The sequence below is a fragment of the Dermacentor variabilis genome, chromosome 4 (genome assembly GCF_050947875.1).
Source record: "Dermacentor variabilis isolate Ectoservices chromosome 4, ASM5094787v1, whole genome shotgun sequence".
Lineage (NCBI taxonomy): Eukaryota > Metazoa > Arthropoda > Arachnida > Ixodida > Ixodidae > Dermacentor > Dermacentor variabilis.
Genome location: NC_134571.1, coordinates 128224133 through 128248395, shown reverse-complemented (window position 1 = coordinate 128248395; position 24263 = coordinate 128224133). Strand labels below are relative to the sequence as shown.

The window sequence follows — 24263 nt, the reverse complement described above, 5'->3', positions numbered from 1 at the left end:
GGAGACCAATCGTCGTGCAGAAAAACGGGCGCAAGAACGCTCCTCCAGGGGGAGGGGAAGGAACTAGGGTCCAGGAGGTCGCATAGAGTTGCTCACTATAACACAGTATAGTGAGGAACTCAATGGGAGGTCAGAAGTAGCGGTACTTTAAAATTATCAAGGGACTTTATGACACCCGAGATTTGCGCGCGCCGGCGCGCGCAAACCTTTGTGGCTTTAGCGGCTCTATAAAATGCTGGAAAGGAGGTTCGTGTTTGAGTTTCCGCGTACCATAGTTATGTTTTCTGGTACCTTCGAATTACAATGCGACGCTATTGTTTAGGTTGTACTTTACGATTGTTCTGACGCATGTTACTTTGAGGCATCCAATAGAAAGTTCGGTAATATCTCTGCGCCACGCGGTGCGCTTGGGTGGTTGTGGTCCGGAATGATTTTTCGCCAACTGCCCTCCGACGCCGACATCGGATTTCTTGCGACATTGGTCCATAACGCTATCGCGTTATAACACGAGTGTATAACACGAACGCATAAACATATATGTGTGCGTGTACCTTTTGTCACGATAACCACCCATCAAGACAATGAATGTGTTCGTACCTTTCTTCGAGCTTCTGTGTTACCCTTATGTCGTTTGGTACACAGCTTGGTTGGTCATCCACCTCCACGGAGGGGAACGGCTCATGCCATTTGAAATTGTTCATTGTTCTTTAAAATAAGTTTACTTGTAAGTGGACGATATTGGCACCATATGCAAATTTCTCTTCTCGCTTAATTCGAACGCCACACAACATTCGTATGGAAAGCAAACTCCTTTGATTCGAACACGAGAGCGTGCCGCTCCGGGTAATTCGACCCAAAAAATTTGCAGCGTTCGCAGGCACCGGCGCGCCACGCGCGCACTTTTCGGCAACGCCACTAGATGGCGCAGCGTGTCAAGAAAGACGCGCGAGAGAGGAGTCCGGTTGCCGTAGTAAGAGGAAGCTTTAACCCAGGCCCAACTCCGACGCGGCCTATTCAAATACATGTAAAACGCAAAAACGTTTTTCTAAGATTAACCCTGGACCGATTTCAATGAAATTTGTTGAATTTGAGAGAGAAAGTTAAATTCTAGTGAATGTTGGAAGCGGAATGTCGATTTAAGGAAGTTTACAAATTAATATCTCTGCATCAAGAGCAGATATCGCGGTTCTGTAAACGGCATCCATTAGATCAATGAAAGCGGACAAATTCGGTATGTAATTTTATATCTTATGTGAATTTGTTGCGCTGTGTACAAGGGTTCTGCAAAAACTGTACTTCCATATTTTAAACTTTTTTGAGATTCATGTGTAAAATATCAATTTTGTCCGCTTTAGATGTACTATGAGGTGCAATTCACAAAATTTGACAGCGTTCTTTCTTGCTGATTTACAGAGTTGTAAACTTGATAGTTTCGTTTTCTGAAATTTTTCGATTTTTCGCTAATTTTTAATACAAAATTGGCGATATAAATAAAAATTATAGAAACCAACAGTCACTAGATTTAAATTTTTATTTTAAATGCAACAAATTTCGTCAAATTAGTCACAGTGATAGCCGAGGAAAAATAAATTATGGGGTTTCACGAGCCAAAACCACTTCCTGATTATGAGGCACACCGTAGTGGAGGACTCCGGAAATTTCGACCACCTGGGGTTATTTAACATGCACCTAAATCTAAGTACACGGGTGTTTTCGCCCCCATCGAAATGCGGCCGCCGGGGCTGGGATTCGATCCCGCGACCTCGTGCTCAGCAACCCAACACCATAGCCAATAGCGAATTCTCTTTTTAGTGTATTTAGATAGGAGCAACCGAGCTAAAGTTTCCTGTTAAGCCTAGACCACGTGTACGCTTGCAGACGTGCGCAAGCTCGCGTCTACGCGCCTGCCGCGCCTAGCGCCTGCCGCGCCTAGTGAGGAATGGCGGTTTGCATCCAGAAAGACGCGCGACAGCGCGCGCTCCGAGTGACGTCAGCGCGTGGGCGTGGCTTAGCGGCGCTCAGATGCCGCACGGAGCCCGTCGCGCGCGTCTGGAGAGCTGAAGTTCTGAGCGCTGTAGCTCTGCGCGCAATTACAATTTCGGCAATCTAGCACTCGATACCGGATGGACTCATGACCCACTAAAATTTCCTCATTACGATCAAACACTTAACTAGAATAATTAAAAAAGTCGGGTAACAAATTCTAGTTATTACCCCAAATAGCACTTGCGACTCGTTTGATAGCGCCCACCGCGGCCCCTGATCACTTCGCGCAAGAAGAACAATTTCACCTCAGAAAGCCTATTATTTAAAATTACTCAAAATCTTCCTTGAAAAACCCTGTATACTCCCCAGGACAGCGGGCTAAATTCCATGTCGCTCGTCAAACATCCTTATAACGTTCCTCCCTGCTCTTCACGGGCCACAGCCGTGTAAGGACTGCAATCCGAACTTGGCAGCCCAAAATTTGGAGAGAAAAAAAAGTTCCAAAGGAGACGCAGTCCCGTTCGGTATCCTGATGATGCCCGTGCGCATCGGCTAATTTCTTTTGTGCGCTGCGCACTTCCGCTCGCCGCTACTAGATGGCAGGAGCTGCGCGATGACCTCTGATGCTATGGTACATCCGGGGCTCCGGGGTGGCCACAAGTCGCCGGCTGCGCCGGTACCATTTTGACCAAGAGCTTCGGTCCCGTGTAAGGGACGCATCTCGTCAACATCGTTGTAAAAAAAAAAGTGCGGCCCTTACACGAGTCTATACGGTATATATACGCAATTTATAGTAAGGCCGCAAATGAACAGACACACTGTGTACTTTGCGTATACACTTTACCCATAACATCCCCCATTTTTCAATCATATATAAACTTGGAAATCTTGAATGGGCAGCGAAATAAGACGAAGACAGAAGGCAGGAACACACAGGACAGCGCTGAACGCACAACTAGCTTTATTCGAAGGCATACCCGAACTTATGTACACAACCCATAGCCACGTGCTGTCCCATCGATGGCAACATTATCAGTGCGTAGGCAAAAAACGCAAAACCCTGTAATCTAATGCTACACTATGAGGCGGCTTAAAAATTCAAATTCACTGTCATGCAAATTTAACGATGGTATGCTTACACAACGCGACAGTGAATTTGAATCCACCGCTCCGCCGTCTGTCGGGCGCTGTTTTATTCACCGACGGCAGGCCACGGCCGGACTCGAATCACTCGCTCCGGAGCGCGGAGGAGGGAGTCGAGTGCGGAGCGAGTGAGTCGAGTCCGGCCGTGGGCAGGCAGCAAAGGGTGTTGATGGCGTATGCCACGTCACCACTCCCCCGTTTGGGTGGCGGGAGATTTGAATTAAAAAAAAAAAAGGTATTCGAACCCTTCAGATGCAATTTCCTCGTAAACCAAGACTTTTGTTGGCACGAAATAAGAGTTGCGAGGTTTCTAGGATAGTATTTAAACAGTCTACGTCGACTTAGTATTTGCCTTTAGTGTCCCTTTAAGTTTCATAGTTTCTCTCTCCAAAATTATTCCCGCTAAGGATCACCCATGGAATGCTGCGATGACACACCCCTAGTCATAAGTCACATTTCTTTCACCAGATGACACAAGTATTCCCAATCAAATTGCTCAAAATTGATTTTACCTGATACTAAACGCAATTATAATGTTACCATAAACCTTAAAACAAACATTGAGTGATGAGCACACCAGGGGAGTATTCTGTGGGAGTCCACTTAGTGAACTGTGCATTTTGGCCACTGCTGATTGGCTGTGGCCGCTCGTCTACACCTCGCTCGTAGAGCTGCATCCAATCAGCAGCGGCCGAAATGGACAGTCCACTAGGTGGACTCTTGCAGAATGCCCCCCCCCCCCCCCCAGTCATCACATAGCATAATGCAGGCAGTACATATAAAGCTTCGCTTTGAATAGATTCCAAAGTTGGATCTGCATATCTTTTTTTAAACTACAGGCACTTAACCTCTCATACTGTTCGTTCGCACGGTCCCACTCTTTTTGCTAACTTTGATCTCATTGGCATATGCATCATAATGAGCGGGCTAAATCTTGCGCCGCTCGTAAGAGAAACTCGTAGCGCTCTAGATCACTGACCTACACAATTTATCGCAAAAACTGCAATTATTCTGTACTCTTTGAACTTTGCCTACCAATTACCCAAGACGTACCTAAATTTATTTTCATCAAATATAAAGATACCTTGATTAGTTTACAGAGAACATCAGAGAAACCATTTACAAACCTCGTGTAACATACAGAAATAGGAACAAAAACGAGGGTTCAGTTAGCGTTTGGAACGTTCCTAATTAAGTCTGACACGTAAACTTTCGCCACACGTCACACTTAACATGCTCTCCATTTCCACCAAATTTGAACTCCGCGTTACTGACACTTCTTTCAAGACTCCGGGCACCATTGAGGATAACGGCAGTATGACATCCTGGAACGTTTGAATAAGTAATTTTCTGCAGAGGCTGTAATTAACCTACACAAATTAAATACTAATCATTCGTCCCAACATGCTTCCTACTTCGACGGCATATAACAAATTCACCTCGCATCGTTCACCGAGGAGACCGGGGAAAAGCAACGACATGCCTTGTATAGGCATAAAAATTAGGAGAAGGCAACTATTCAGCCTTAATCACCCTTATTTCCCAAATTTCCTCATAGCATAAATTTTATGAGTGATCTAGTGTTCTTATAAAGCCACGAAAATAATCGTATAACGTTTTTGATCGCTTGCATATATCGATTATTTCTATGAAGATTTTAAGTAATATTTATAGATAGCCATTCTGAAATAAAAGGACGGTTCCTTCGGAGACGTGCAGTCAGTGGTGGCGACCATGAGCTGACGCGTGATACGTGGTAATCAGTCGCTAATTAACTAGATTCCATTAACACTAAACTTTTAATTTCAGCGGGCTCATCGCAATTGGGAAATTAAAGCGAGCTCTCCATACGCACCACATCACCTTTTGGATCCGGCAAAATGCGATTACCCGCGGAACTGTGGCACGACGAATTTATCCCATCAAAGCACGCGAAACCGAAACTGGGAAGCTGCAGCGAGCGCTAAGCCGCGCCCCTCGAGGCCGACGTTCTGCTTACGTCGCCCATCAGCGGGCAACCGGAGTGGTGCGGCTCCATGCTCTTCGCTGTCGCAGTGCGCCAGCTTCCTGCTACTGGTTGACGTAGCAGCGCGTAAGTGGGCTCCGGGAAGCACGCGGAACCGTCATCCTAATGGCAAGACATTTGACAGATTGCTTCTAGGCTACTGCAGATACCTCCGCCACCTGCGCGTTGTGAGCAACAATTGGTCTTTTTTTTTTAAATGTTCATAACAAGCTTCGCAGCAGACTTGCAAGTAAACGTGTTAGAAAACACGCCTACGTCCCATCAAGTTTGAATGTGGAAGCAGCCGCGACAGATTTTAATACGTGTCCAGCGAGCGACTCGGACACTTTTTCTCACTTATCAGACTAGCAATCTTTCGTAGAAGAGAACAGGGCGTTCAACTTCGTATTCTCTCCGTAATCATCGCATGTATTTAAGGAAAATTATTTTGTAAAGCAATGAAGGGGGCTAGTTGGTGAACGTTCATGGTTATATTGCGCTCAGTTTTACAAACACGATATTAAGGAAGGACAGAACGTGGACGGACGCAGCGCAATATTGCGCTGCGTCGTCCACGTTCTGTCCTTCCTTAATATCGTGTTTGTAAAACTGAGCGCAATATAACCATGAAAATTATTTTATATTGCGAGATATTTCTCCAGTGCCCGTGTGTCGTGCAATTGGGGCGCACGTTCAAGAAACCCAGGTGGTCTAAACTAAGCCGGAGCACCCCACTCGGGCCTCATAATCACATCGTGGTTTTGAAAAGCAAAACCTCAGAATTTTTTTATATATTTTTATTGGTGTTTTAAGTTTCCTCAAAATTTTCTTAGGAAAACAGGAAAAACGTCTTTCCCGCCCGCTCAACATTTCCGGAAATTTTGCATCCACAGCTCGAGTGGGGTGGAACGCAAAAAGCTTGTATGCCCCCGTTAGACCAGATATTTTCCAATAATAGGAAGATGGTACGAATTAACCCAAGTGTTTAGGCTGAGGTGCTTCTAGTCCTGTCGTGAATTCCTGCGATATGAAGGGAACAAAAGAGGAGGTGGGTTTCTCCTCGCAAAACCTGTTATTGTGGAGAAGCCAGCTCTAACGACCATTCTTGCAGCGATGGCCGTTGCTAAAGGTACTCTTCGTTACAAATTTTGCGCCATTATGGCGAGTACAAGCCATTATGACGACTATGACCACTCTTTATTTAGAAAAGAAAGAAACTGCATGTGACGAATACACGGGTCCGTCGAATACATCGGAAACTTTCAAGAAAAATGGCGCATGACAACGGCACAAAGTTTTGTCAGAATACAAAACCGCCACAGCTTTGGAGCGTGCAAAGTGCATTCGATCAGCAGGTGAAAATGCCATCTGCTAGATAAACGAGCGCAAGTTACCCTCCTCATCACCCCCATATTGCAGTACCTCCTAGCAATGTCCGTCTTGCATGTTTTAATGAAAGTCCAAATGAAACTCTGGAGACCCAGTGTTGGGAAGACTATGAGAAAAGCCCTGCAGCACCTCGGAATGTAAATTTCTACTAAAACATACGTAGTTTTTCGCAACCTGAGCAACTCTCTGAAGAGCATTGTGGTAGGCGCGTTACTTACTCATGCATGTAGGTAATTTGGACGAACTATTGGGCGTCGTGATCGGGTCAAGCGCAACGTATACATGCTTTACAATCTCGACAACTAGGCTCTATCATTCCAGCACAACTTGAAAATATACATACCGACAAGTTTCTCGTTCGGTTTGACAGGCCTTTTAAAGAGTCGCATGAAGGGGCTTGTGTAACAATTTTAGGCGTGGCTGTAGGCATCACTGGGGTGAGTAAAGGAGCTTTAATGAAAATAAAATCACTTTCACACACACACACAACATTGGTGGAGCAGGTCCACAAAGCAGCAAAACTATGTACAAGTAAAGAGTTATGCAGGTCAGCAAACCAAGGCGTTCACACTCGTCAAGCCCGTCAAGCCAACGCAAGAAGCGCTGGCTTCAGCGAGAGATGAGGCATACCAGAGATCCAAGTTGGAAGTAGGCTTTTAGTGCAACGCGTTTGGTGCCTCGTCTGGTGTTGGAGAGTCTCGTGCCTGGCTGGAGCGCGCGAAAGGAACCGACCGCCGCGCTACTGCGGCAGCTTCGAGGCGCGTCGATGCGAGCTGACGTTTCACTGCGATGTCCGCCTGCGAAAGATGGTGAGGTTGGTTCTCTCCCAGAACATCCTAAGAGACATGGAACGTCGGTTTAGGGCATCGCCCGCGAGGTCACCGTCGGCACAGTCTGCCGCGGCAGCGTCGCCAGTGCCGCATCCAGTGGGCAGGCTTTCGCAGGACTTGCGCGAGTCCAGCGTGGGCGACGTGGCGGTTACAGACTCGCCAGCTCTGCTACTGGCGCAGCGCGGCTGGTTGTAGTCTGCACGCTGTTGTTGATGTTGCTGCTGCTGCTGCCTGCGGGGCTTACGCGATGAGGCATCCCCACCGGGCTTCCTGTTCGATGGATGCCTGCCGCCATTGTTGTCGATGGCCGCCACGGACCTAGCGCCGGTGGACTGGATGTCGCGGGAGGTGGGAGAGACCTGTTGAGGACTCGGTCTCGATGCCGAGTACTGCCTCTGGACTTGCGCCTGTCCTCCGCACCCTACGGCTCCACCGCCACCCTGCTTGTTATAACGGCGTCCGCGATGCGAGGCTGGCGGTGGTGGCGTTACGGCCGACGCGTCCGCTGGGCTGGCCACCCTGGAGCCTCCGGCGACGCTGCGGCAGCAGTAGGGCAGCGAGCTGCGGTGGGCGGGGAACCCGCCCCGATTGCCAACGTCCGGGCCGGCGTCCTGCCTCGCCCTGTCCTTGTTCCACTGGTTGGCGCCGTTGCACTGGCGGTTGTTATTGTTGGGGCGGTTTCGGTTCCGATTCGCCGAGTGGCTCCCGCCTCTAGGCGGCTGCTGCTGGCCCCTCGCGTAGGCACCACCGTCGGAGTAATGGTGGTGGTGGTTGTTGTTGTTGTTGTTAGCTTGCGGTCGATTGTTGAAGGACTCTCTGCACTGCCCGTTCTGTGGGAAACGGCCGCCGTCGGCCGTCTTGAACTGCCTCCCGCCTCCCGGGGGCCTGTCTAGCGAGGAAGGCGGCGGCGGCGTCGAATGGTCGTGTTCGTTGTACCGGCGCGTGCTGTGGTACTCGCGTCGCGGGTAGCTGGGCCGCCGGAAGTCGTTGGAGGCCTTCCGCTGTTGATGCATCGCCGTCGCGTCCACGGGCTCTTGCCTCTGCACGTGTTGCGACGGCTGCTGGTTCCTCGTCGCCGGCAGAGCACACGCAGCTTCCTTAACCTGAACCGGCGAATGGCGGTGAACGACGAAGGGGCTCACCTTGCCCTCTACCTTGCCTCCGCTGGCTTCGTCGCCGCACTTTGGTTCGACGCATTTCTCGTTCCTGTCCTCGTGTGGAGCGCTCGCGGCACTGTTTCCTGGCTCGGGGCTGCCCTGGTGCGGAGGAGTGTTAGTCCCCACAGCGACGACAGGGACGGGGCTCGGAGTGCTACCCCTCGATGGAGGAGGCGTTGGTGAGCCCGTTGCTTGAGCATATCTGGCAGTTATGTCGTCGGCAGCGAACCGAGCGAAGAAGACGGAAGACGTCCTACTCTGAACCACCCTGAACGGTGGGCAGAGCCTGCGATCACTGCGGTCGTAGAGTCCATTATCAGATACCGAACGCCAGACACCGCCGTCCACGAAGACTTCCACAGAGTCGCATGAACCGGCTGTGCCGATGATTTGTTGCTGATACAGCAAGTGCTGCGACGGAAATTGAGGCTGTGTGCGCCACCTGTACGAGTGAGATCAATTGTTTGTCAGTTGTATTCTTGCGTCACGTATAGAGGAAACCCTGTTATGAAGTCAAACGACAGCTTCAACTCGTTATGACTCGTTGTTTTCGCGGATGCGCTTATAATTTAATACAGGGTAGACGTGTACAGTTCTTACATACTGGGCGGTGACTACACGCCACCATCAGCGTACTGCTAACAATGCCGCCGTGGTGAAGTTACGAAAGCCAGATGTAATGTATGCTTCCGCCTTGCTAGTGCTAGTTTGCAGTGTTTTCACTAACGATTGGCTAGGTGTGCCGGCAGATACATTAATTGAGAAAAACATATTTCAGAGTTCAAACCAAGGGTCACAACCTCAATTCACTTGTGAAAAAGAAAGCTTTTTTTCCCCTCTTTAGAAGTGTGATCTGCCATCGACCACATGGACCACCATTTTGAGCAGATTATGCGATATCTAAAGTTCACTCGCCAGCTTCTAAGCGCAGTATATCGCGGTAATGAACGTGATACAGTATGCATGCGGCACCATATACCGTTGGCTTAACCATCTTATTACCGCCAGCCTTAAAAAAAAAGCGCAATACCACTCCACGTAGGACCGTTAACTGTGTCATCACCGATGACGAAAAAGAAATTGGCACAACGAAAATGCATGCAACAATCGATTACGCCTTTATCTCGCGTTCAGCCAAGCAGTTTTTTTTTTACCTCACAAACCTGAGCTTGAGATGATCACTTTGTCCACGTGTGCGTGGATATGATGACGTGTGTATGTACTCTTCTGGCGTTTGATCAAATAAACTATAGGTTCTTCGAGTTAGCCAGTCGGCGATAAGAAAAGATTACGGCACCGTTTCGCTCGCCTTTTCACGGGTGCGCTTAAGGAGGCGCACTTAATTAAGTGTACATGCGCGTTTGAAGTACGCGCGAGACACACGGTACCGAGCTCTCTCTAGCACGCGCTGCAATACCTGTGCCTCCAGAAGGTGGGCTCCCGCTCCTGCAGCACTCGCTCGAAGGCCAAGTGCTTCTCGTGGCGCTCGTCGATCTCCGCCAGCAGCGCCACCACTTCGTCCTGCTCGTCGCGAAGCACGTCGGCACCGTCGGCGCCGCCCATCGCCGCAGCGCCGCCCCCGTAGGCGGGCGCGTCGCCGTCGCCCTGCGCCTCGCGCAAATCAAGTGCTGTTTTTAGCTCGAACGCACGTAACCACGCCTGCGGAATGACGCAGACATGAGCAGCAACGCTGGCGGCGCCATCTCGTGACGCCGACTTCAACCAAGGCCGCTATTCTGGTACGCGGTCGAAAAAGCCGACGTTCGGCTTCGCCTCACGCGATTGTACAGGCCACGCCGATATCGCGGCCTAGGCCAATATGTGGGACAATTGCGTGAGGCGAAACCGAACGTCGGTTTTTCGAACGCGCACAAGATAGCGGCCCAGAGGCTCGAAGAGCCGTTATTGCAATGACTGACTATGATAAACAGTGGACGAACGAGGGGGGGCTCAACCACCGTTTCGACAAAATGACTTTCTTTCTTGGGGACAAGCAACTTGCCCTAATGAGGAAAAAAATCCGCTCGTCGAAATGCGGGTTCTAGGCGGAAATTGTCTCGTTCGCTCACTGTTTTTATAATTTCGCGTATGATCTCCATGCGACCCCTCTGTCATGTTTGGATAATGAACGACTATGTTTTACTTATCTGTTGGCTTAAACGCATCGGCAGCAACCTTTTTTTTCGATATTTATTTTTGGTTCATAAATCAGAGAAACCCACAGTGTCCGTTCAGACCCATAGCCAGTGTGTGTTAGAAGGTTGAAGGAAAATGTACAATTACGCAAGCAAATAAAAAGGATCCTAAATGAAGTAGTCAAATCACATTAAAGCACAGTCTGTTGAAAGATAAACGACACGAAATAAACAAGAACGCCCAAGGAATTTGCTACAAAAAAACAAATAAAGCAACTGAACGAACCAAGGGAGGTATATACAAATACTCGAATACCCAATGTAAAAAAGATTAGGCATACACAGACCAATTACATAAACATTTATCTACACAAGGCATGTTCCACAGAATCTGCAAAAAAAAAACTTTATAAGCCGTGCAATTTGCATTTGTTTCAATGCGTTACATTGGTCAAACAGCTTATGTAGGCTGTTCCCACTTGATTTAAACCTGCATGCCAAGGCTGCGATGGAGAAAAAAAAATAATGTTGGGGCACCTGTGGTCTCCGAACTCTTTCTCACAACTGTACGTCATTCTTAAAATAAACTTGCAGAAAGAATTTGTCTAACAATTGAGTAACAATTGCGACACCGGCTGTTTGAATAATTGCCCATAAAAAGGTCTCACTCCAATGTTTACTGCGCGGTTTATGCACGTGAACCCTTCACAAATATTAATCTAGACAATGTATTGAAAGTCTAAAGAAAGCCCTAAACCTTTTTCTGTGAAATCTATACACTTAGAATGTCTGAAAGCTTCTAGACCTATGGCCTTAAACTTTGTCAACGTATCTTTGCAGACCTTTGAGAAAGAACAAAACATTTTAGAAACTTTTAGACCCCAATACATAAAGCCAAATAGACTTCTTAAAGTACGAGTATACTTCCGTCTGTCGACCGCACTGTTAATAGCAAGCTATTGATAGATAGTGCTACTGTGCTTCATAGCGAAACATCGTAATACTATCAATAACACTATCGATACTAATACTATCGCTAGAGGTCTTTACACAATTCATTTTCAAATTAAATTATGGGGTTGTACGTGCCAAAACCACTTTCTGATTATGAGGCACGCCGTAGTGGAGGACTCCGGAAATTTCGACCACCATGCAGGGGGTTCTTTACCGTGCGCCTAAATCTAAGCACACGGGTGTTTTCGCATTTCGCCCCCATCGAAATGCGGCCGCCGCGGCCGGGATTCAATCCCGCGACCTCGTGCTCGGAAGCCTAACACCATAGCCACTGCGCAATCCCGGCGGGTAATTCATTTCCAAGAAGCTATCGATATTATCCAGAGTCAGCTTACCTATAGTCATGCATCATTCGTACCCATCCATCTGCTTTCCAACTGGTCTTACTAAAAGAACTTGCAGCATAGCTTAGATCAAAAGTGGTTTAACGTGCGCGTGACATGTTTCAAATGCATTTATCAGTGCTTCTGAATTTCAGCTTCTGAAGTCCAAAGAGCGCATCGAGGAATCAAATATTTGCCGCAATCTCATGTGACCTCCGATGTAATAAAAATGGCGCACCCTCGTGTTTCGCGCCCCGGCGTTCCCAGTTTCAGCAACTAAGTCCAGGTGGCGCTTGTGTACCAGCCGAACTGAAGTGACACTAGAGAGAGTAATAAATGACGTCAGCTCAGCGCGTCACCGGCGTTTGAGCGTGTCGCGCCTCCTGCGTGAAAATGTCAACAAAAATGGAGGCGGAGGAGGGCAAGGTGTATCAAGCGAGTCACCACTGCGACCATCAGCAAGCAACCTGACTATAGCTTTCACGGCCGGGTTAAGGCCTGCCCGGAAGCGTCCAAAACCAATCTAACGCAATCCAAATATGCATTGCGAGGTTCGTGCGTGAATGGTCAGTATTACACCTCGGTACACATAACTACTATATGGTAAGGGAACGTCACACAGCGAAACGCTCTAACGCATGAACACACTGGTCCTCGGAAGTGTTCGTCCGCACCGGCGAACCTCGCTGATTTCGTTGCCTCGCGTATCAGTGGTATTCGGCGTGATTATTACCAGTCGGTGACATCCCTGAACTGCACAGGAATGCTCGTCGAATGTGTCAACGTGAGCAACGTGGCACGCTGTCAGCTTCTCGGCCGCAATCGTGCCAAGAAAAGCATTCTCGTGTTACACCTTAGAAACAGCAATGTGATAGCAGCGCGGCACCCTATATCGATCGAGCATTGTTTGTAGACATTTACGCAATATACGTCCCACTTTCATAGTCATCCTTGAGCTCTTACGACACTACGGTTTGTTAGGCATTCATTCGGAGCGCGTCACAGCAATATGTTCAAAGAAACCAGTGGCCATATTCACAAATATTAGTTGTATGCAGCCACGATTGCCCAGCAGAACAATTATATTCCATTTTCTTTTCTGGGGTTTCACGTGCCAATACCGCGATATGATTATGAAGCACGTCGTAGTGGGGGACTCCAGAATAATGTTCACCACGTGGCGTTCTTTAACGTGCACCCAATGCACGGTCCACGGGCGTTGTTGCATTTCGCCCCCATGGAAGTGCGGCATCCGCGGCCGGGATTTGATCTCGCGCCCTCATACATAGCAGCGCAACGCCAAAGCCACTACGCTACCACGGCGGGTAGCCCATCAGAAGAAACTGTCGGCAGCATAGTTGCTCGCTTTGGTCCCGCTGAACCTTTTGTTGACGTTATAGCAGAGGTCAACTTCTGCATGTAACATGTTCCCAGTACATCATTCTGCAGCGCACACTTCGTAATGTAATTTGTAATTCGCCAAAAGCAGCTGTACTGTCACATTGGTATCTTATATACTTATAATGTGCCGTTCATAGCATTTGTTCTGCTGTATTTTTTTTGCACTCCTGCTTGGGCCAGACCAGGGCCTGCACGTATGAACGATAAAAAAAAATCCACCTCCATTCCATATGGCAGCGAAGACAGGTTTGCAATCTCTGTCATTGACGCGCGCGGAACACTTATCAGCGCCGCGTCAATCTACACTAAACACGCGAACGAGGCGGAGGAAACCGCGATAGCCTTGGCTTTTCAAGCTGCAAAAGGCCCGACGACCATTTTCTTCGACTCGCGCACGGCGGTCAGGGCTTTCTCGTCCGCTCTAGTTTCTAAACACGCAGCCGGAATCGTCAACAGATCCTTTCGTATTACTACGGGCGAAGAAACTGGAGGTCATAGCTCAGCGTGGTTCCCGGCCCACGTGAACGATATAGCTAACCAAGCGGGTTGCAACCCTAACGAGTGGGCCAACTGCCTGACGCGTGAATTCACGAACCGTGCCCGAACTAACGGTCCGGCTCTCCCACAGGATTGCCCCTTCAAAGATCCTCTTACCACCTATCACGAAATTACGTCGCATTACAGACACAGCAGGAGGAAATTCCCTCTCCCAAGCCCGAAACTGAACAGGGCTCAGGTCGTTACTCTCAGGCTCTTACAGACGAGATCCTACCTCAGCCCCACAGCGCTTAGTTGGATAGACCCCAACTTCCTGCAGTCGTGCTCCAAATGCGGTCACGCATGCTGCTGCTTCGACCACATGCTCTGGCTGTGCCCGTACAACGCGGGCTCCGACCTTCAATACAAGTCCAAGTGGGACGCCTTGCTGAAGAGCTCGGATTTCACGCACCAACTACTGGCCGTCCAGAGGGCCCGCGAAGTCGCGGAGAGTCGCCACCTGCCTGTCCCGTCGTGGGCTGAGCCACCAACTTGATTGGGGAGCCCTTCGGCTTCCACCAATCAAGTTCTTCAGGACACGCCAATAAAGTTTTTGTCACTGTCACCTCCATTCCACCCTGGTTGCAAACCAAAGTGGTTGCAGAGAGAAGCTGTTGCCGACTTTAGACAAGTGCCGCCACCACGAGCGACGTACGTTATGCGTGCACGTACGTGTGCGGAAATGCAGCATATACGATCATTCCTCTACGCCCTCCGCCAAGCGCAAGTGCCTTATTGAACCAGCTCAATTTCTGAAACTAAATTGCGTCAGAGAATTCGTAAAGTACGACAAGTCTGCAGACATGAGAGTTGCGGATTGTAATCCGAATATACCAGAAAACATATTGCTGTTGCAAGGAAACTCAAAGACAAAGCCGATTTCCCTTTTACAGCTGCCGTTCGAGGCCTTCCTGAGTGACCGCAGCCGCTAAGATTACGGTTTTTGAACAGTGTTTGCCATAATGTCGATTACGGTCGCAGCACACGCAGTGCGACATATGCAACAAGCAGGTCGCCCACGATCAAAGACAGATACATCACGTGCACACGTACGTCACGCGCGCACGCACGTGAGCGGAACAGCAGAATTTCTCAAAGTAAATTGCGTCAGAAAATTCATGAAGTACGACTTACACACAAGCTGCAGACATGATAGCTTTGTATTGCTATTCAATATACGGGAATAATGGCATCGTCACGTGACGATACCACCAGATGACGTAATCTGATGACGTTGTCACGCCGAACATGACGCCACGCGATGACTCCTTCGTCAAGTGATGATGCCACCCGGTGACGTCATGCAGTGCATCTTGGAGAAGCAGCATACTGTGCGCTTTCCGCTTCTTTTTACTGCCTCCGGGATCCGCCCACATTTGCGTGAGCACCGCGCACGCGGACGCAAAAAATTCCGACGAACGAGAGGCCAACAGTACTGCTGTAAAAATTCCGTGGCGATTGAGTGGTAAATGCGAGAGAATTGCATTAGCACCACGTCGCTCCTCTTTGAGGTGTCGGATTCGTGTAAAGCGTGTTCACCGCATCGCAAAGTGTTGTTCGAGAGCTCACTCGACACACGTCCTACTTCTTCGAGGAACGACGTGCCACTGACGGTGGTCCGGGACAGACCAACGTCAGCTGCACGTGCACGAGCTTTTAAAGTCCCATATCCCTTCCTTACCTGTACCTTATGACCGGCCGCCCACACATACTCTTTTCCACTTTGACACTTCTAATGCTCGCGCATTGAAACTCTGATGCTGCCTGGCGGTCTCTCACGATCTTGATATACTAACACTGCCTACCACTCCTCAAGGAGCTTTGATCGACTGGTTCTGTTGATTAATGTTGCATCGTTTATAGCATAGGTTGAATACTTTGTTAATGTTGTTGCATACTTCAATTTCGGCATGCAACATATTCATAGTACATCACTCTGCGACAAATACTTCCTGTATGTTATTTAATAAACGAGAAGAAAGGGGGTTAATCGAGGGGACCGATTTTTATTAGTCATATCATAAGAATCCAACAAACACTGACACCAAGGACAACATAGGGGAAATTACGTGTGCTTAATGAATGAAATAAAGAAACGATAAATTGTGGAAATTAAAGTGGACGAAAAAACAACTCGCCGCAGGTGGGAACCGAACCCACAACCTTCGCACTAATTTCCATAATTTATCGTTTCTTTATTTCATTTATTAAGCACAAGTAATTTCCCCTATGTTGTCCTTGGTATCAGTGTTTGTTGGCTTCTTATGATATGACTGTATGTTATTTGCAATTCAACAGAACCCGCTTTGTCATACGTCGCGGTAGCCCAATGGGCATGGCGTTGCGCTGCTGAGGTCAAGGTCACGGGTTCAATGCCCGGCCGCACGTCGATGGGGGCCAAATGTAATAACGGCCATGTACTTAGATTTAGGTGCACGTTGAAGCAGCCTCAGGTGGTCAAAATTAATCAGGAGTTCCCCTCTAAGGCGCGCCTCATAATCAGAGCGTGATTCTGGCACGTAAACAACCCAAATATTTTTGAATCTTTTCTGTGATATTGGATTCTTATGCACTTCATATGCTGTTCGTGGTATGTTTGTTGCTTTCTTGCACTCCAGCTTAGACCTTACTGTTCTGCAGGTACGAATAAAGGAAGTTATTTGGTGAGCGAATCAAGTGTACTCCAAAATGGTGGTAAGCATCGATTGTCCGTACGCTGACCTCCGCCGCCGTTTGGTATGACGTCACACCGCGTTCCTCGTCGTTGCGCTCGCCTCCGCTCGCTTCGCTAGCTGCGTCTCATGCCTGATAACATGTCGGAGGATTGAAAAGGAGAGCTCGCGTGCGCCGCAACCACAGTTGAGGCGGCAGTATGGACGGCGACAATTCTGATAAGCAGTAGGAGGCCTGGAATCGACATCGGAACGAGATGAAGAGGAAACGAATCGCCCAGGAAACAGACGAACAGCGCGCCGAACGACTGGCTAAACACCGCAACATAGCTAGACAACCAGACTAATCTGGACTTGCAATCAAGATTAACCAAGGCTAACCATTGTATGCCTCAGCTTTCGCTACGCATGTCATGGCGTAGCCGAGCTAAGCCACTACCAATTTTTTCTTTCATGAACGTTACACCTGACCTTGCGGATTTCTGCATAAATGATTCGGCATATTTAGTGTTTCTGCGCTGCGAGTGGTAGACTTACCTGGCCTTGCTTTGCAGTCTGCAAGCCTCCAGGTTAGCTCAGATGGTATAGCAACTACTCCAGCAAAGCTATGGTCCAGGGTTCGGTCCCCGGAACAGCACACACTTTCTGCGGAGCTTTGAGAAAACCGTGTGGGTTTCCTTTTAAGCTTCATGCTTCACTCAGGTGGATGATCGTTTTTACCATTTGTGCACCCCTTTTTGTGAAGTCGAGTTCAAATGTGAGGTTTACTTTGCGAGGTCGGAACCTCGTGACGTCGACCACCTTTGCGCACCAGTGTCAAAAGTAATCCATGAACAACACGATGGCTGCAGTTCGACGTGCTAGACTGCGCACGCATTTTCTCACTTTCGGCGTTTTTCGCATCAAGAAACCCTTGCGAGGATACATCTACGCCTTTTATTACATTTGCCGCTGAATCGGCAGGCCGATACTCGAACGAATGCTGGCGACTATAGGCGCGTTCACACGAATGTGAATGTGGCGCATCATCGCATTTCTAGCGCATTGTATCAATATAAACAACGACAATGCGCTGGGAATTTTCATTAACGCGCCAGGAGAGGGTAGATTGAGGTGGGTAAGTAGACTAGCGGTGGTGCGCGTAAACGCTGACGTGTCGCATCGAGGGAGAGAGGGTAAAGAGAGAAAGAGAGAGATAGAGAGAGAGAGAGAGAGTGTGTGTGTGTGTGTGTGTGTGTGTGTGTGTGTGTGTGTGTGTGTGTGTGTGTGTGTGTGTGTGTGTGTGTGTGTGTGTGTGTGTGTGTGCGTGCGCACTCGGCTCTACTGACCGGCGAAATGCACTCGCGAAAGCAGGTTCCGGCTTGTTCCGGACGATGGGGGCATGCGCAATATGCAAACACTGTCGCAGCGTAGTATTACCGTCGCATTCATGTAAACGCGCCGGTACTGTCCTGTACAACACTATCGTAGTTGTAAAGGAGCGAGCAGGTAAAAAGCCGTAGAAAAAAAAAAGCTGTTTCCGCAAGTACCTGTCCGTTGATGCCCGGCACACCGTCCTGGTAAGGCAGGTAGCTGTCCTGGTCCCAATTCTGCTGCTGTTGGTGCTCCTGGTGTTGGAAGGCGAGGAAGGGGTGCAGCTGGCCCGGATGCGCGAACCCGCCGTCCTGGTGGTCGCTGGGCTCGAGGTGGCCGTCACCGTCGGCGCACGTGGTCTGCCTGATTGGCACGCAGCCAATCTTGGGACGCATATCCCGCCAAGACGCGTATGGCCCGACCTGAGTATAGGTATGCGCGTGGCATATCCAACAATCTCGAAGACGAGTTTAAAAAAAAGGACAAGACATAAAAAGAAAAGCAGGGACACAAAATACAAACAAGGACGGCACTCGGAACGGTCGACCCCGTTAACTTTGAGGTCAAGTTGGCGTCAATGTGAGTGTAGGGTTTGTTGAAGAAGTTTGAAGCCACTTTCAAGACACAATATATGTAGTCATTTCAGGACTCCCGTAGCGTGCATGGTGTGAACCAGATGAAAAATACGACAGACAATGAGCCAGAAATACGTGCGAAAATTTGCTGCTCACATGTCTTGTTGCCGACGAGATAATTTACCTGTTCTCTAAACAGCACCCGCTTTTTAACATAAAGACGTCAAGTGCAGCACTATATGAGAAATAGTTCTCGCTTCCTTCTACAGAGTCGACTGAATTTTTTACGACAGGCAGTAGTTTAGAAATTTGTTCTGACGGCAGCTGTACGTCGGCACACGACTACCTTTCGCTGACAGGGCAAAATAAATAAATAAATAAATAACATGCTAGCGTACTGCATTCGCAGCACTCGACAGCAAGGAGAGAGAGTGCGTATGTGTTTGCATTTGGGCATTTGGGTATGTTTGCATTTGGGCATTTGCATTCTGGCAAGACAAATGGCATGGATGTGGGGTACACGTCGTTATCAGCATTCCGTGTTCGTAGTTCGGCTTATAGGGCTGACGTAGATAACATACCACGGTGTCCGACGACAGGACCGGTAGTGCGTGCACTATAGCTTCAGAGACCGTCGCAAAGTATGTCTATGAACGGAGTTCACGTTTTACTTCGAAAGAACCCGGCAGCTTCGCTGGTACAGAGGGCTCGAGAAGTTCGAGGTGTGGTGGCTGTATCCACAAATTCGCGCACAAAGACTTCCAGAATTCATTAAAAGTGCTAGTCTAAGGGGCTCTCTGATAAATTTGACTATGATGATCTTCCACGAAATGCTGCCGCCGCCGCACGCACTTCTGGAGACGCTTCCGAGCTGTATTAGTGAAGTATGCCCTTCTAAAATGCTAATACAGCCACTATAGTATACCACGGGAACACGCGCGATAAGCCTGAAAACACTCAAGAACGGAATACATGTGGAGACGCCGCCTTGAATTACCCACACCTGCTTTCCGTAACGTCATCGACTTTGAAAGCGTATGTTTGGGACTACCCAATTGTTCACCAGTGTAGATGGGCAACATTGTGTTCAAGTAGGGCAAGCGACTGCACCGCAGGTCACCGTAATAGCACTGAGCAAGTTTCGAGAACATCTACTCGGCCACAAGTGTCCCCAATAAGAAAAAAAAAAATAAACGAAATACTTTGAAATCCGTGACGTGACGCTAAAGCTTCTGTGCGAAATTCGCAAAAGCGAAACCTTCGCCTTCATTTTCCATTCTAGTCTTAGAACTACTACCGCAAAATTAACGAAAAATCACTTTTAAACTGATTCGGTGTTTCTATTTAGCGTCCCTTTAAGGTTGTAGTACAGTAAATTATAGTTCTGAAACGACGACTCACTCAGGGAGGAGGCTTGCTGAGCCAGAAAAATCGCGATAATGAAAGACAGGTGGCGACACCGCAAGGAAGTTGCCACGCCATTTTGATGGCGTCTGCGCGAGTCTATTTAATCCTTGCAAAAGGATAGAAAGTTCGGCGAGATGCTACGGAAATATGATCTTGGATTGTGGCGCGAAGTGACACGGATAGGGACTAGAAGCAGACAGGACGAGCGCGAACTCTCAACTAAATTTTTAATGAAACTAACAACATATATATGGGTGATTGCAAATACCGCAGCATATGAACATGACAAGGTCGAAAGACATCAGTTGAACATATCAAGAGGTAGAGGAGTCAAAAAAGAAAACAACAAAAAGGCACTACTTGAAATTAACACACGTGCTGTGGAGGTATTTGCAATCACACACACACACATATATACACACACAAATACACGCACAGATATAAACACACACACACGTGTGTATATATATATATTAGTTTCAATAAAAATTTAGTTGAGAGTTAGTGTTCGTCCTGTCCGTTTGTAGTCTCTGTCCGTGTCACTCCGCGCTACAATCAAAGATCATGTAGTTAATCCTTAATCCATAAAGGACAACATTGTGTCTAAAAAAAATCAGGGACGCAGCCTAGCAGTTCCCAGGTGCGAAAACGGTCCAAATAAGAACAAATGATGTTGGATTACGTGCCGTCATACCGACGGCGGGGTCTGAATTTTTTTAACTTGCTCTTCGAAGACGTGCAAAAAAAAAAAAAATACTCTTTTCGGTGCCAAATTCAGAAATGGAAGTTTGGTGTTCATCCTCTTCAGGAGTAATGGCCCTTTTTTCCGCAATATGACTACAAATACAGTCAAAAAAAGGAAGAAAATACATTACCGGTCTTAGCTTATCTAGTATCGCTGTTTAGGTTCCCTTTAAAAGGTAATTCGTTGATTCGGGCTAGTTCGTCTGTCACAGTGGGAACCTCAATAACCATAAAATGACAGGGACAGACATAGAAACGACGTAGTGCCATGTGTTGTCCTTTCTGTGTCTGTCCCTGTCTTTTTAGCACTACTGAGGATACCTTTAAATGTCGCTTATCGATGTGACCCGCTTATCTCAGACAACGTAACTGAAGTTTTCAACGAACCGACAATATGGTGGCCGTACCGTGTTGTGGACCCATCCTATATAAGGGGTTTCGGCGCATGCATCCAGCAAATACATGGCGTTCGAGATTGGTTCCCGTTGCTTGCAGGGAGCGACATCACCCCTATAGCAGCAGCCCCCGAATAATTGTTCCGGGGACGTAGGCCAGCCGCAAGAACCCTGTGCCAAACAGGATGAACGTTTTGTGCTTTCATTTTCTATTAGCCCGGGATGTCATGAATTCGTGAAGCCATCGTAGCCATGTTTTACCGGCGGTCTACTGCGAACAAGAATCGCTAAGCGCGCGTGCCGAACTTGAGGCGCCAGCAACAATCGTAGCGGCTGTTGTAGACAGCTCGGCAGCGGCCTTATATATAGAGCCGCGGCAGATCTGACCGGTGTGCACAAGCATCCAGATGTGTCGCGATGACGCTGGTTCCGATATACTTTCAGTACGAATCAGTTACAACAGATTCTGGTTCTTGTGAGGCGGCCGGCGTGACCGGCAGCGCCGTCGACGAAAAAGACGACGACGATGGTCGCATGCGTGATGAGCGCGAGCGAGAGTTCGAACACCGAACGCCAGCTTGCCACGTTCGATTTATGGTTCTTTTAGTCAAGGAACATAAATGTTATTTTAAAGCCTCCTTTTATCTACCGAAGACAGCTATCTGGCAAGAATGCGAGTTCGCCTTCACGACACCACCCGGTCTTGCGTCTTACTTCATGTAACATTTTTCATGTCGCGAGCAGCAAAAGATAACGGAGAAAGGGCATCGCTTCGAGTACATCAAAGCGATGTACTCAACAACCAGTTCGCGATGTGCCGGCATGAGGGATCTCATCAGGAGTTGAACGAAGAAGAGGAAGAAGAGAAAGAACATGACTGCCGCGCGTAAATCACCTGCTGGAAAACTCGTTGCTCGGCTGCGGAGGTGCGGTACATGACGTAGGAGTCGTCGGGTTGCTGCTGCTGCTGCTGCTGCTGCTGCTGTTGCCAGTAGGACGTCGTCGAGGTCGCCGAGTAGAACGTTCCCGCCGCGACCACGTCGGCGAGCCGGGACGACGACTGCTTGTGGCGCTGCTGCTGGTGCTGCTGCAAGGCACCTCCGCCGCCTCCGCGCTTGTCGCGGCACACGAGCTGCATGTAGTTCTGCAGCGCCCACTGCGAGTGGTGGTGGAGTTGCGTAGATGGCTGCGGTTGCGGCGGCTGCGACGGCTGCGCGGGCTGCGGCTCGGCCGTAACCGCGACAGCAGCGGCGGCAGGCTTGGTTCCCGCCACCGGCTTGGCGGCGGTGGGTCGCGTGGTCGCGGCAGCCCCGGCGGCGGCCAGCAGGAAGTCGGACGAGGGCAGCTTGATGGTCCAGTGGCCGCCGCGCCCCGGCTGCATCGCTGCTGCCGTGGCGGCGCACTGGCTGGCCCGCTCCGAGAACCGCACGTGCTGGCACGGGCCGCGCGCCATTGCGCCGTCGATGTGGCTTGCCCCCCGCTTGCACCGGCCGCACTCCGGGCCGGGCCAGTGGTGGCATCGGCGCTCGTCGCGGCACTTGTTCTTCTGAAGGCCGTGCGCGTGAACTGCGCCCTCCGAAGAAGGGCCGTGCTTCATCGCGATCGCCGTTCCCTGCCGAGCGCGTTGTTCTTGCTTCCGGAGACGGTGCTCCTGCTGCTGTTGCCAACCGTGAAAGACTGGCGTACCTTGGCGACGACTGTTACGCGCGCTCGCTACCCCGCAGCGTGGCCTGTCCGGCGGGCGATCACAGGGATGCTTCTGCCAACGCTGTTGGTGGAAGTGCGGCGGTATCCCTCGGGCGTGAACCATGTCACGGCTGTCCCGCGGGGGAAGAAAAGAAGAGAAAAGAAAATTGCTGCGTGTTTGTGGTTCTTTATCGTCAGGAGGGACACTTGGCAATGATGCGCAGCTTCGAGAAGACGCGGCGATTTGGTTAGTCTTACACGGGTAATAGGTATTATGCAGAGGTATGCATAAGCGCATTTTGATCAAGATCACCGGGGCACAATCGAAGAAATCAGGCTTCGCTTCGAGGCGTTTGTGATAGGCATCAGACGTATATGTCAGAAACGCGCCTAGCCACTAAGTGCGCCCGGTCATCGTGCTGTCCGATTCAATAACTATTAGGGTAACTATGAAAAAAAAGCACTTATTACAGCGAAGCTGCATACCTCTACCGTCCAACGAAATCGTCGTGTCGTTGTTGGCATGGTAAGCAAAAAAAGAAAAAAACTCCCCATACGTGGGCCGATCCCGGAGATAGAGCGATGCCGGGCCGAGCCGCGGCGGAGGTGAAGCAGGCGTTAAGCACGTGGGCCCATACGTGGGCCGATCCCGAAGATAGTGCAATGCCGGCTCGCGATCCGCGGCGGAGGTGAAGCAGGCGTAAACACTCCAAATACGTGGGTCGATCCCGAATTATTAATGTATGCCGGGCCCACCCGTGGCAGAAGTGCAGTTCGCCATCAAGGGGCCCACATACAGCTTCGCTGGTCATCCTTCTTCACACAGTGGAAGGTGAGTGAGTTTTTTTCCTTCGGCGGTGCACGTGCTCTGAAAGGGACCCTCACCAGGTCTGGCCATTTTCGGCTATCAAGCGCAGTCAAACAATGCGCGCTAACGATCGTGTCTGTTAAGTATGACATGCCTACGCGCCGTGGAGAGAGCTTAAATTTCAACCCAAACCGCGTTTGCCCTTCTAGTCTAGGGCGCCGCGCTCCCAGCCGGAGAACCGACGTCTATTATTCCCTCCTCTGCCAGTCATCCTGAACCTCTCCTTCCACACCAAAGAGCTGTGGGAAGATGTCTTCTGCGACGGGCCTCCCGAGGTCCGCCGGGACTTCAATGGGCTCCTGTTGTCGCTGAGATCGTTCTAGGGACCACGGACTAGGGGAAAAATCCCTTCCACACTCTTACTACAATATTTTTGTAATAAAATGTTCTCTCTCTCTCTCTCTCTCTCGACCGCGCAAGTGCGCCTACGAACATGGCAGTGCTGCGATGTCGCTCATATTGACTGACGCATGACTTCCAGAATTAAAGGTAACAGCAGGTATTTGTTTAATCTGTTGCTTAAATAGACACAATAAAGTTCAGAGAAATAATAAAACATGCAAACCAAGCGTCTTAGTGCTTTTGTTTTACTTCATACCGTAGCAAGAGAGATGTACTTCCGTTTCGTCTGCTTGTTCCTGTG

At 49.3% G+C, this 24263-nt stretch overlaps 1 protein-coding gene across 1 annotated transcript; it reads right to left on the bottom strand.

Moving 5' to 3' along the window:
• Positions 1-6956: 6956 nt before the first annotated feature.
• On the bottom strand, positions 6957-22747 carry LOC142579758 (uncharacterized). The gene is made up of 4 exons (XM_075690305.1): positions 21962-22747; positions 18122-18367; positions 9928-10115; positions 6957-8952 (listed from the first exon to the last, which is right to left on the bottom strand). Exons 1-4 carry the CDS (start codon positions 22661-22663, stop codon positions 7305-7307), a joined length of 2784 nt encoding a protein of 927 aa, XP_075546420.1. The 5' UTR covers positions 22664-22747; the 3' UTR covers positions 6957-7304.
• Positions 22748-24263: the final 1516 nt, after the last annotated feature.